The sequence below is a fragment of the Eulemur rufifrons genome, chromosome 20 (genome assembly GCF_041146395.1).
Source record: "Eulemur rufifrons isolate Redbay chromosome 20, OSU_ERuf_1, whole genome shotgun sequence".
NCBI lineage: Eukaryota > Metazoa > Chordata > Mammalia > Primates > Lemuridae > Eulemur > Eulemur rufifrons.
Window position 1 is genome coordinate 25,263,811 of NC_091002.1, and position 13,302 is coordinate 25,277,112.

At 43.5% G+C, this 13,302-nt stretch overlaps 1 protein-coding gene across 2 annotated transcripts in view; it reads right to left on the reverse strand.

The window, feature by feature from the left end:
• TM9SF4 (transmembrane 9 superfamily member 4) overlaps nucleotides 1-13,302 on the reverse strand; it is a 46,630-nt gene that overhangs the window by 21,488 nt on the left and 11,840 nt on the right. Inside the window, exons 2-5 of one of the 2 annotated variants that reach the window (XM_069496506.1) lie at nucleotides 10,273-10,274; nucleotides 8,726-8,839; nucleotides 6,190-6,289; nucleotides 19-187 (exon numbers count right to left, since the gene is read on the reverse strand). In XM_069496506.1, the coding sequence (XP_069352607.1) occupies nucleotides 19-137 (119 nt within the window). In that variant the 5' untranslated portion in view covers nucleotides 138-187; nucleotides 6,190-6,289; nucleotides 8,726-8,839; nucleotides 10,273-10,274. The remainder of the gene's footprint in view (nucleotides 1-18; nucleotides 188-6,189; nucleotides 6,290-8,725; nucleotides 8,840-10,272; nucleotides 10,275-13,302) is intronic. The other variant, XM_069496505.1, reaches the window with a different exon arrangement.

The window sequence follows — 13,302 nt, forward strand, 5'->3', positions numbered from 1 at the left end:
GAGCAGAGGACAACTTACAGGTGGACATAGTAGTCTTCTGTGATCCGCTCGGCCACGAGCCGGCTCTCGGCCACTGTCAGGGTCACGGGATTGTTGGACTGGCCACACAGAACTTCACACTTCTTCTCACTGTTCATGAGAACCTGGAAAGGGGTGTTGACAATCCGATCCCCTCTCAGCACCTCTCCTGCCGTAAGAGAGACAGATCCGAGCTCAGAGCTTCAGCCCTGAGGTTGCTGAGGTCAGCAGAGTCACAGAGATGCAGGACTGCAGGGCAAAAATGGACTTCCAAGGACTTCAGCAGTACCCAAGCCTGGCAGTCAATGCCCTTCCCATCTGTTCAAGTCTAGCTGGCCCAGCTAACCCCCATCTGTCGCCTGCCCCTCTTCCTTTGTGCTGTAGTACCATTGGACCCCTCAGTGCTCATCAGACCCTTCCATGCGGCTGGGCCTCAGTCATTTCCTTTGCCTAGATTGCCATTCCCTGCCCCATGCTCCTGGCTGCAAACTCACCTTCCATTTCTCTCTCTCTGGCAAGTCCTTCCTGACTCCTTCAGGACAAGCTTGTCACTTCCTCCTCTGATTTCCCTCTGTGCTGAGGCAGCATCAGGCAGTGAAGAGAGAAGGCTCCAACTCCAGACTGCCTGCTAATGTACCCTGCCTCTGCCACGTACTAGCTAAGCAGTCTTGGGAAATCACTCTACCTCACTGAGCCTCAATGTCCTCAACTGTAAAACGGGATAATAATAGTATCCACCTCACAGGGTTACAGTGAGAAATAAAGGAGTTAACCTAAGTAAACTATTAGGCACAGAGCAGACAAGCAACCAACACTAATTTTATCATTAGCACCTTTTCATATGTCAATGATGTTACTTTGTATGATATTCTGATACATTTATGTTTCTAGCTCTCCTACCTATGAGCTCTTCAAGGGTAGATTGTTTCCTATTGATCCCTGTGTCTTTAGATCCTGGTTTAGGCAGGGAAGGAAGCAGGGTGAATCCAGCATCTGAGGTTTTTATGCAAAACATCTTTTTACTTAACACACTGGCATGCCCCTTGTGTGCCTGTTGCTTCAGAGTAACCTGCTGCCAGACCTCATGCTAACAGGAACTGAGCAGTTAGAGACTGTTAACTAAACCCAGTGGTGCTTTCATTCTGAGCCTTTCAACAATGGATTCTACAGTGATGATGCGACACTGGGGCGAGCCGAAGGAGACCAACCAGAGCCAGGACTGACGCCTCCACATGCACTTGGTCTAACACTTGCCCATCAGTATGAATCCACTTCCTACGGCACTCTCTGCCTAGTCATCTAGTCACTCATTCATTCCCTCACCAACATGTACTGGGTACCTACACTACACGCCAGGCCCTGAAGATACAAATTTGAATAGGCACACTCATAGAGCTTATGGTCTAGTGAAAAGACAGACTTTGATTAAATAATCAACAAAATGAGAATTTATGGTATAAATTGCTGTAGACATGGGGGAGTAGGTCTAAGAAAGCTTCCCTGAAGAAATGGTACTTGAAGTGAGCTCTACAGGAAGAGAAAAAGTTAACGAGACCAAGAGATAGGGGAAGAACATTCTAGACAGAAGAAACAGTATGTGCAAAGGCCCCGTGGGGGTAGGGGACGGGGGAGCAGTAAACTTGAGAGGCCTGTGTGGCTGCAATGCAGACAGCTGGGGAGAATGACTGGTTGAGCTGAAGAGGTGGGTCAGAGCTGGTCCTCAGGTGGCCACACATAGTTTGATCTTTACCTAGAAAGTAACAAAAGCCAATGAAGGTTTCTGACTGGGGTGGGGGAAACCTTATCTGATTCTGGTGACAGAAAGGTGGCTCTGGCTGTTTTGTGAAGAAAACAGAGGAAGTAGGCCGGGCGCGGTGGCTCACGCCTGTAATCCTAGCTCTCTGGGAGGCCGAGGTGGGCGGATCGTTTGAGCTCAGGAGTTCGAGACCAGCCTGAGCAAGAGCGAGACCCCATCTCTACTAAAAATAGAAAGAATTATATGGACAGCTAAAAATATATAGAAAAAATTAGCCGGGCATGGTGGTGCATGCCTGTAGTCCCAGCTACTCGGGAGGCTGAGACAGGAGGATCGCTTGAGCCCAGGAGTTTGAGGTTGCTGTGAGCTAGGCTGACGCCACGGCACTCACTCTAGCCCGGGCAACAGAGTGAGACTCTGTCTCAAAAAAAAAAAAAAAAAAAAAAAAAAAAAACAGAGGAAGCAAAGAACTGGCTGGGGGTGATGGCAGTCAGTCATGCAAATGAGTGATGCTGGTGGCTGGAACAGAGGGTAGTGAGGGTGGAGAAGAGGACACAGACTCAGGAGCTACTGAGGAGGTGAAATCTAGGGGATCTGGTGCTGACTGGATACAAGGGATGAGTGAGGATGGTGCACGTTAGGAATACCGTGAGATTTCTACAACCAGCTTCTACGTAGGAAAACAAAGAACAGCAAATTTAAATTGAAGGCATTTTCAGTTTTGACACGTCAAGCGGGCAGTTAGATATCAAGATTTAAGGCTCAGAGGAGAGGTCAGGGCAGAGGTAGAAGTTGTGAGTTGTCGGCACACAGAAGGTAAGTGGCAGGGCCACAAGCTGTGCTGCCGTAGAGGGCGGCACTCAGCTGTGCGTAACAGAAGCCCCGGCAAGAGATGCTTCAAGTGTGGATGAGGACGTGGAGGCAGTCCACCCCTCAGGTACTCACCATTAAATTGGTACTAATCGATCAAAACTTATGAGCACATATGGAAGAAACATTCACTGGGTGTTGGGCAGGTGGGAGGGGGGAGATAGGGACGGGTAAATGCACACCTAATGGGGGCAGTGCGTGCTGTCTGGGGGATGGGCACACTTGTAGCTCTGACTTGGGCAGTGAAAAAGCAATTTATTAATATGTAACCAAAGCATTTGTACACCTGTAATATTCTGAAATAAAAAAATTCTACAAATGAATTCTTAAAAAAGACTATAAATAACACACATAAAAATTGAACTATCAAAAATATTTGTGTATCAGAGAAAATTCAATCAATATTTTCAACAAAATTATTAATCATAACTTTAAAATTTGAAGAAGCTGGCAGTAAAGTTCATAACAAATTCCAAATAACCATATTAGGGGGAAAAACCTTTATCTCTGAAATATGCCAGTGACAGGTTATCACAAACATACACAGGTAAGAAGTGATTTTGTGACTATCACACCAAGATGAATTATTCTGCCTTTGTTATCTTTTGATGCTGAGAGCCAAATTTAAAAATTTGCTTTACTATACATTATGTAAACATTGTGTAACTGTTATTTTATTTTTTCAGAAATACTATTTTTAAAAATAATAAAATCAAGCTTTGCATAAATAAATATTTCTAAAATTAAAAAAAAAAAAGTGTGGATGAGGCCACCCAGGAGGGGCCTGGATGAAGGCCTCTTCCCCCTCTGCCCTGTTTTGGAAGCCTGGCAGGGTAGGTAAGCATGCAAAACCCAGGCATGGACTGGCCAGTTAAGAGCAAGGACATGGTAAGACATCTGTATAGCCCACTGCTGAAATGTATTTCACAGATGACGAAGCTGAGGATGACAGGGGGATGGTGGCTTGCCCACGACCATATGAGGAGCTGTGGTAATGCTAACCCCCTGGGCTATTTCCTCTACCCCACGTCCTCCTGCCCACTTCTTTTCCAGTCAACAATGATCTTGCTTGAGGAGAGAAACAACCATTGAGAGGGGAACAGGGCAGCAGACCAAGTAAGGTGGTATCACTTCTTGATATTTAGAAATTAAATTTAACCCAAGAAAGAGGACATACTGGTCAGGAATGGCTCTTTTCTAATACGGAAGTATTCCTTTTAACAATGAGCAAGAAGTCATGAATGTGGACCCTCTAAGAGAGCCTGATGTAGCACTCTAGATCATGTGCCACAGCTGCTCCAATGCACACACCATGACACGAATCTCCATTCATGTGACAACCATGAGCACTGCCCTTGGACAGCCCAAATGAGCCTTTCTGGAGAAGGCAGCCCAGGACCACAGAAAGAACTCTGGCTTTAGAGTCAAAAAACCTGGGTTATATCTCAATTCCTGCACCTACTGGCCCCGTGACCCTGAATGAGTCTTTCAAACCCTTGAAGTTGCTGTTCCCTCTACTATGAAATGAGGATGATCATACTCAGCTACGGAGTTACTATAAGACTCACGGAAGATAGCGCACAGACTGTGATGCAAGTGTGGATGAGGACCGGGAGGCAGTCTGCCCCTCACGTACTCACCATTGGTACTAATCGATCAAAACTTATGTGTACATATTGAAGTAACATTCACTGGGTGTTGGGCAGGTCAGAATGGGGAGAAGGGGATGGGTAAATTCACACCCATTGGGGGCGGTTCCTAGGGCTCTGCCATTTACTAGACGAGTGACGTGGGGCAAGTGACTTCACCTCCTTGTGCCTCACTTCCCTTATCTGTAATAAGGAGATAGTAAGAGAATCTACCTCAGGGTTGTTGTGAGAATTAAATGAGTTAAAGCACAGAAATGCTTAGAACAGTGTCCAGCTCATAGGAAGAGCCCTACAAGCATTAATAATGGTGGTGGTGGTGGTGGTGGTGGTGGTGATGTAGAGTTTTACATTTTCACATCTTTCCCATTGTAGATGCAAGCCATCTACAATGATTGGCTTGCAATCCAACAGACATCCAGTCAAGGATGTTTTTGCTCCACTTAGGTAGGACATTAACATTTCCTGAATGCCTACTATGTGTTATGTCCTGGGCTAGAAGCTGAGAAAGGAATATAAGACATAATCCCTCGAGTCAAAGAGCCCTTAGGCGATGAAGGGAAATATTACACAAAGACAGATCGAGATGCAATATGGCAGGATGACGTTTATACACAGAAGTCTCCATTTCTATGAGGCAGGAACGTTCCCCAGCTTCATGCAAGATTCAGCAGAGGTTCAGAGAGGTTAAGATCATCCAGCATCACACTGAAGTATGCTTAACTGCAGAGCCTTGGACTGCCAAAGAATCCACACTAGCTCCCAGGCGGGGAGAAGCAGCTGTGAGGGACCTGGTATCAGGACCCTGGAGGACTAAGTGGGTCCGGCTTCCCAGGCAAAGGCAAGGTGGCTAGAGCACAGCACAGTGTGGAGGCGAAAGAAGGGAAATGGCAGGCAGGAGGAGGTTAGTGGCAGGGTCACAAGCTGCACCACTGCACAGTCAGTGGAAGCCAGCCCAGGCTCTGAGGCCAATCTCTGTTTGATACCACAAAGCAAGACGTAGGCAAAGTTGGTGTTTGGGGGAGGTGGTGCAGCCCACTTTTGGTTACACTGGTTCCAAGGCCTGCCTCCAACTGGTCCAGGACCTCTAATACCTGGCAGAGATATATTTATCAGCTAGGGGTTCTGGAAACATCTGTGCCATGGGTAGCCCTAACAGAGAAGGCAGCCCTTTCAGGGACCTGATCTCTCCTTTCTCCTTCCTAAGGTATAAGAAAAGAAGAAAGTCTCTTAAGTTCCTTGAGTTCAGGAAGAGCATCTTTCCATGCTTTTATCTCCAGGACTTAACATGCAGGCAGGCATAGCAGAAGCACTAATAACTGTGTCCTGAAGAGATGCCTCCAAATGCCTTTTCCTTTAAGCCCGAAATTCTACCAAATGGAGAATTATTTAAATTAGAATAAAATGGGTACTATTTATGGAATACTTGTGCCAGACAGTGTGCTGGGTGTCTCATATTATTTGAGGCAAGTCTTGCACAGCTTAGCAAGAACTATGGTGACTTCTCTACTTGCTTTTAGGGCAGAGGTAATCACTCGCTCTTTCCATCAAAAGCAGATCAGATGACAAAAGCCAGCAGAGAGGAGAAATCTAGAAATCCAGACAAAGCTGGTCTGAGTAGAAGCCAAGTGCTCCAACTCTAAAGCCTGACTGCTTGGATTCAAAGCCCAGCTTAGCCATTAACAGTATAACCAGAGGCAAGTCACTGAACCTGCAAAATGGGAATAAACACAGCAACTAGCCCTTCTGGGTCATTATGAGGCTTAAATAAACTAATAGGTATGTAAACTATGTATAACAGTGCCCAGCACATAGCAAGGCTAACTGCTATTATTGTTATAAAACCATGCTGGGTTCCCCTTGGGGCCAGGTTGACAGCAGTGTAAAAGCAGCACTTACCCAAATTCTCTGCCTTGTAGGTGATTTTGCCAGGGTGGCAGAAGGGCAGTGAGTAGTATTCATAAGGTAGCTGGGTTCGAGAGCTGGTGAGCTTCACGGCCTGGTGGGAGAAGAGAGGTTGTTGTCCTACCATCCAGCAGAAACCAACCATCCTCTCTCAATAATCCTTCCTGGTACCCCCACACATCTTTAGTACACTAGGTAATAGTGTACTATTTGTAAACTAATCGTAGCAGATATAACTATAGTGTACTATATACTGTACTGCCCACAATTCTGAATTATTTCACATTTCATTAGTTTTAGATTGCATTACACATTTAGTTTAAACTCACAACCAAATTCAATATACAGAATTTTGCACATATTGTGATCCTTTGACCTGATATTTTCACTTCTGAGCATCTTTCCTAAGGAAATAACTTCAATGAGGGGAAGAAAAGCCTTTAAGAACAAAGAGGTTCACTTCTGATTCATAACCATAGTGGTCTTCTTCAGTTCCTTGAGCCAGTCAAGCTCTGACCCAAGCTTTGAACCTGTTGCTCCTTTCTGCCCTACTCTGTGCACATGTGGCTTCTTCTCACATTTAGGTCTCAGCTGAAATCCCAATCTCTGAGTCCTGCCCTAAACAGCGTGTCTAACGGAACTCCCATCATTTTCTACTTCAAGGCTCTGTTTCCTTCACTGAATGTCTGATAAGATATAATCATTTTGTTTACTCATTTTTAAAAAATCACTTTCCCCCACTAGAATCTATGACTTAAGCTCCATGAGGGCAAGGACCCTGTGTGCCTCAGTCACCTCTGTAACCCCAGTGCCTTAGAGCTAGGTACAGAGTAGGTGCTCATTAGATGTTTCCTGAATGAGAGAAGACAGAAAATCAAAAAACCCTACAATGGGAAATTGATCAATAAACCATGATATATTTATTTAATTAAATATTGTGCAGCGTTAAAAATAAGGTTTAGGAAGATGATCATGGAGAATGTTTAGGAAATGACGCAAGCACACAGGATATAACTCTAGAAACGGTAGTAAGCACAGAAAACCCCCAAACCACAGATAATATAGAACCCATCAAAATGTTACAAAACATAAAATTTTAATCTAAATATAACTAAAACTAGTCTTATTATATAGGAACTATTTAGCATTCCTCATACTCCATTTAAAAGTATAAATAATTTTTAGAATCCAGGTCTACAACCCTTATTTCAAACTCTTGCTTTGGAATTAGGAATTTTCCAGATTTTAGAAGGGTAATGTGGTACACATACCATAGGTTTCCTAACACCCCCAGCTGTCTGGAGCAGTACCTCATGTTCAATGACTATTTGTACAGAGAAATGCAAAAATATTCATACTGAGTGGGATAACAGCTTCATGTTTGGTTCAGGCCAGCTCTTGCCTCCACCAAGCTTAGAAAAACTTTGAATTTCAGAGCTTTCTGGACATTAGATTTAGGAGATTGAGGACCTCTATTAAGTGTGACACGAATTGCTTGAGGAAAAAAAATGGCCAAAAAGTTGTCTGTTATAACAATATCTTGTTTCTTAGCATTTTCTCTCTAGACAATCAGAAAAGAATCCATATTATAAAGAGCTTAATCCCACCTTAATGTTCCCTCCCACTCTCTCTCTTCTCACATCCTCAGCTAGGCAGGACTGGAAGCCAGAGCAACCCCTGTAGCCCCTCTGCCACAGCTTTGCTCTGGGGGGGCTTTTGGCAGAGGCAGTGGGAGGAGGCTACTGCAGTGGTTAACAGATGGGGCTCTGAACTAACCCTATGTCTTCCTCACCATGTGACCTTAGCATGTTGATTTATTTTCCTAGGCCTCAGTTTCCTAATCTGTAAAATGTACAGGAAATCCATAAAACATAGAATTCACTTCAGAGGGTTCTTGGAAGGCATCCTGAGCTAAGCCATGCATAATGCCTGGCATGTAAATAACCTTCAATAAATGTTATTTTAATTACTGTTCTTGCAAGTTACAAGTCTGACTGCCAAGAAGAGAGATGTTTACAATATATGAACAATATGAGCAGATGCTATGAGTTATGCAGAGAAAGCTGGTAACAGAAAGGAGGATAGAGTAGATCAAAGAGGAAGGCAGAGATGCCAAAGAGGAGGAGGCAGGTGGAACAAAACAGAGATGCAAAAAGAGATGGGCATGGACACACACACACACACACACACACACGCATACAGAGAAAAGAATGTTCAAGAGCAAAAGTGAGAGTGAGAAAGAGATAGACATGCACATGTACACAAGCACACACAGAGACAGAGAAAGAACCAGAAATGGAGAGAGGATATGAAGAGCCAAAAGTACAGGGGAAGAGAGATGAAGAGGCAGGGGTAGAGCTCTCAGAATCGCAGGACTCTGGAAGACACTCTAGGATACTCTACTTCCAGCCTGTGCAGCATGTGGTGAACCCTTTCTCCTAGGACAACTGGGTGGACATGCACAGCTCACCATGGTCCTCTGGCCAGGCTGCCTAGCGCAGAGGCTCCAACAGCTCAGGAACACACTTACCTTGATCTCTACAGGGTCGTTCTGGTGGAAGTTGATTGGCGCGACCCCAGGGACATAGAAGGCGCTTGATTCACATGAGAGAGAGAGAAGCAGCAAGGACCACGGCAGCCAATCCTGCTTGGAAGAAGAGAGGCCACAGTTGAAAAGGGGGAAAGAAGTGAACATCCCCTGGGACAGATCACACATCACCTTCATGTCTGCTTTGCCTGACCCAATGTTGCCCTCTGCTCCTGAAGCCCGAGGACCTCATAAAGGTTGCCTCCCAAATGCCCCCAAGAGCACCACAAGACAATTCTGCACTTTAGGAATGAGCCACAAAATAGGCCAAGTAATTACTATCTGGGCAAAGGGAAGTCTGTCAAACAGGAGCCACATCTCCCCATTTCTGGATCAATCTTTTAACCATTTTATGGTGTATCACTCTCCAGGATAGCTAGTGGGAAAATAAAGGTCCACATTAATTCCCATTTCTCCTTACAGCAACAGGCTCACTTTGTCAGGAAGCTTTTATGTTACCAATATATTTTCCCATAAGCTTCTCCAAAACTCTTCTGGCCTCTCATCACCTCCCACTCTCTTCCTCACACAGCTCCAGCCACACAGGCCTCTTTGCTGTTCCCTGACAAGAGGCCCTTCTCCACCCCTCAGGGCCTTCATCTTCATGGTTCCCTCTGCCAGAATGCCCTTCCTACAGACACCTGCATGGCTCATCTCTGTCCTTATTTCATTTGGGTCTCTAACATCACTTCCTTCAAGAAGCCTTCATTGACATCCTATTTGAAGAGCATCCTCAGGGCTCCAATTGCTCATGTCTCCAGCCCCTTACCCTACCTTTATTTCTCTTCATGGACTTATCTACATGACATGTCTGATATGTATTTGTTTACTTGTGTATTGATGTCCTTTCCACTTGAATGTAATCTCTGCAGGAGGAGGGACTGTATCCCCAGTACCATGCCTAGCACTGTTGCTCCATAGATTAATATTGCTATATCGAGACAGAAATGATTTCAGGAGTTTTGCAGGGCTTTGCCCTGAAGGAATATGTGAACGTGTTAGTTCACATATCAAAAGCTGCCTCGCCTCAGGAGGGCATCTCACAGATCAGTGGCAGCTACTTTTCAATGTCGGTTTCACCTGCTTCTGTAAGACAAAGCTTTTGACATGGAGCCACAAGGTGAGACCTGATGCCAGCCAGCCAGACATCTGCGGCTAAAAACAATTAGCCTAAGGGACAGTTCCCGATTCACTCCTGACTACCTGTCGCAATCCACAAAAACTAGATAAACAAATATAGAGCCACTATATTTCTGTTTAACGTTTCTGCTAAGTGATAACTTTATTTTAAAACTTAAAAGTTTGTCTTAAAAAGATATTATAACCGTTTGCTCATGTAGATAAAATTACGTGATCTAAAGGGATCTCTAGAAGCTTTCTGGGAGAGTTTTAACCTAAAACAAACTATCTGTTATTATATAAATCTGTTACCCCGACAACCGACCACTACACCAATAAATACTGATATAAAACTTCACTCAAAACCTCACAGCTCATGGAAATACTAGAGATCTCCCGATCTCCCAACTTTTATAAAATCTCTATCTTATAAAACTGTACTTTCGTCTCTATATATTCTTTTATTTCTATATTCTATTATTTTCTACTTTCTATTATTTCCTTATCTCTTGTGACGACCCCTGCCAAAGGGACCCGATTTTTGCTGGGAGCGTGACTAACTCCCCGCACAGCACAGAGTGGGCACTCAGCAAATATCTGCATGCAGGACAGTCACATGGGAATCAAAGGCAAGATAGATCAAATTCTGACCTCAAGAAACCCGCCCCATCAAAGCATCTCTTTCCCTCCATTAACAACAGTGCTTCACCCCTTGAAATAACCAGAAGAGCTGCCTGATTCTCCTGCCTCTGCCTGGCCTGAACAGAGAACTTCTGTCATCCACATACTTGAATCACCAACTCAAGTGTGTTTCTGCATCTGCCTTCTCTCTTCACCCTTTCACTGTTGCTGGATTTCAGCCACTGGCTACAGCCCCTCTGTCCATCAAGTTCCCCGACCCCCAACACACACACACTCAGAAGATTCCTTCTGAAACTCAATTTTATAGCTTGGGCAAAGTTTTGAAAGCAACATATTCACAGAGTTTTCCCCCTGATTTGTTGTGAACGTTTATGTATCTGCCAGCTGATTTTCATTATGAAATAACAGTCTGACCCTAATAAAAAACAATGCCATAGCTAAGACAGGTGTATTGTATTTTGTAATCAGGAGGTCAGCAGAGTTAGAAGTGAGGGCAGGAAAATCTTTAAAAGAAACGACAAGAAGGTAAAAAATTGCCTCATGGCATAGGATTCCATACAAGAAGACAGTACTTTTCTCCCTCTTTCTCCTTTTTAAAAAAAAAACTTTCAGCCGGGCGCGGTGGCTCACGCCTGTAATCCTAGCACTCTGGGAGGCCGAGGCGGGTGGATCGCTCGAGGTCAGGAGTTCGAGACCAGCCTGAGCAAGAGCGAGACCCCGTCTCTACTAAAAATAGAAAGAAATTATCTGGCCAACTAAAATATATATAGAAAAAATTAGCAGGGCATGGTGGTGCATGCCTGTAGTCCCAGCTACTCGGGAGGCTGAGGCAGTAGGATTGCTTAAGCCCAGGAGTTTGAGGTTGCTGTGAGCTAGGCTGACGCCATGGCACTCACTCTAGCCAGGGCAACAAAGCGACACTCTGTCTCAAAAAAAAAAAAAAAACAACTTTCTATTTTTAAATAAATTTAGATTTATAGAAGAGTTATAAAGACACTATAGAGAGTTTCCACATACTCTTCACGCAGTTCCCTTAATGTTAACATCTTACAAAACCATGGGTGAGTAAGGCTTTTAAAAAATAACTAGCTTAAAAATTTTTTAAAAAAGTAAAACATACATGGTAAATAATTCAAAGAGTACAAATGGGTATGCCATGAAAAATAAATCTTCCGCCGACCCCAGGTCCCCATGTACAACTGCTATCATCAGTTCCTTGAAAATCTCTCTAGAGACATTCTATACAGGTACAAAGGGAAGGGTTTCATAGTATGGGTTTGCCTAATTACAAAAACACTTTTTTTTTTTTTTGAGACAGAGTTTTGCTCTATCACCCCAGCTAGACTGCAAGTGGCATCATCATAGCTCACTGCAACCTCAAACTCCTGGGCTCAAGTGATCCTCCTGCCTCAGCCTCCCAAGTAGCTGGGACTACAGGCGTGTGCCACCATGTCTGGCTAATTTTTTTTATTTTTAGTAGAGATGGGGTCTCACTATTGCTCAGGCTGGTTTCAAACTCCTGAGCTCAAGCGATCCTCCAGGCTTGGCCTCCCAGAGTGCTAGGATTACAGGTGTGAGACACCATGCCCAGCCTACATTTTTATTCTTTCTCTCTGAATAGTGATGGGAAGCCTACCCACTGTAGGCTGGGCATGGCATCTGATTTCCTCTCCATCAGATTTCCTCCACTTTACCAGTTATCTGAAGATTCTGGCCCTCCCTCATTGGAACCCTTTGCTCCCTCATTTGTCAGTCATTAGAATGTTAGTGCTTCACATGGGAAACATTAACTCTGCCCTCTTTTCCCCTCTAATTCCCCTTTGTACCTGAATTCTAGTTAATCAAAATATAATGAAGGCAAGTCCTATATTACTGGCATAAACTGCCATCCAAAAGTTGTTTAAAAAAAAAAAATCTAAATTTTTTAAAAACAATGCAGAAAACAGACAATCCTCACACAAAGATACTATCAACAAACTACAAACCAATTTATCTTAGAGGAAGGATCAAGAGATGAAAAATGGCAAAGGGTATCTTCACAATACGATAGAATCTTTGAATATAACTCAAGTTGGCAACCAAAAGCGATTCAGAAGTTCAGCTTATAACTAATGACTGTCAGATGACACTCTTCATTTTAGATATTAAAATGTCACTGGTGTGGTATTCTTATCTAGCTGGATAGATTATAAACAAACACTTCTGGGGGTCAATTTGGCACCCTGTATTGCTTTTGGAAAGCTCCCCAATACTCTTTGATCCTAATTCTAATTCTAATTCTAGACATGTTAAGAAAAACATGGCAATATGCCAAAATGTGTATATAAATGGGTGATCATTATAGCATTATTTAAAATAGAGAAATTGTTCATGACTTAGGATAATAAAACAGCCCATATTAGTGGAATGGGTTAAACTATGATATGTCGATTTATCCATTTAAGTAGTCACTAAAAACGACGATATATTTCTTGAATGGGAATGTTCAAGCTTAGGTTTAAGTAGAAAAAGCAGAGGATAGAACACTGTATGGTAAGATTCCCTTTCTTAAAAAAAAGTTATCTTTGGGAAAATGCTTAGGAGGCAAAATGTGTTATCTGAGTAATGAACTGTTTCCCTTTTTGTGTACCTATATCTTCTAATTTTTCTTAAAGGATTACATAGTATTTATACCACTTCATAAATAAGATGAAAGAAAATATCACCGTCTGGACAACTAGGTTACAGTAATCCTAGCTTGGTATGGAGGGGCCTCCCCC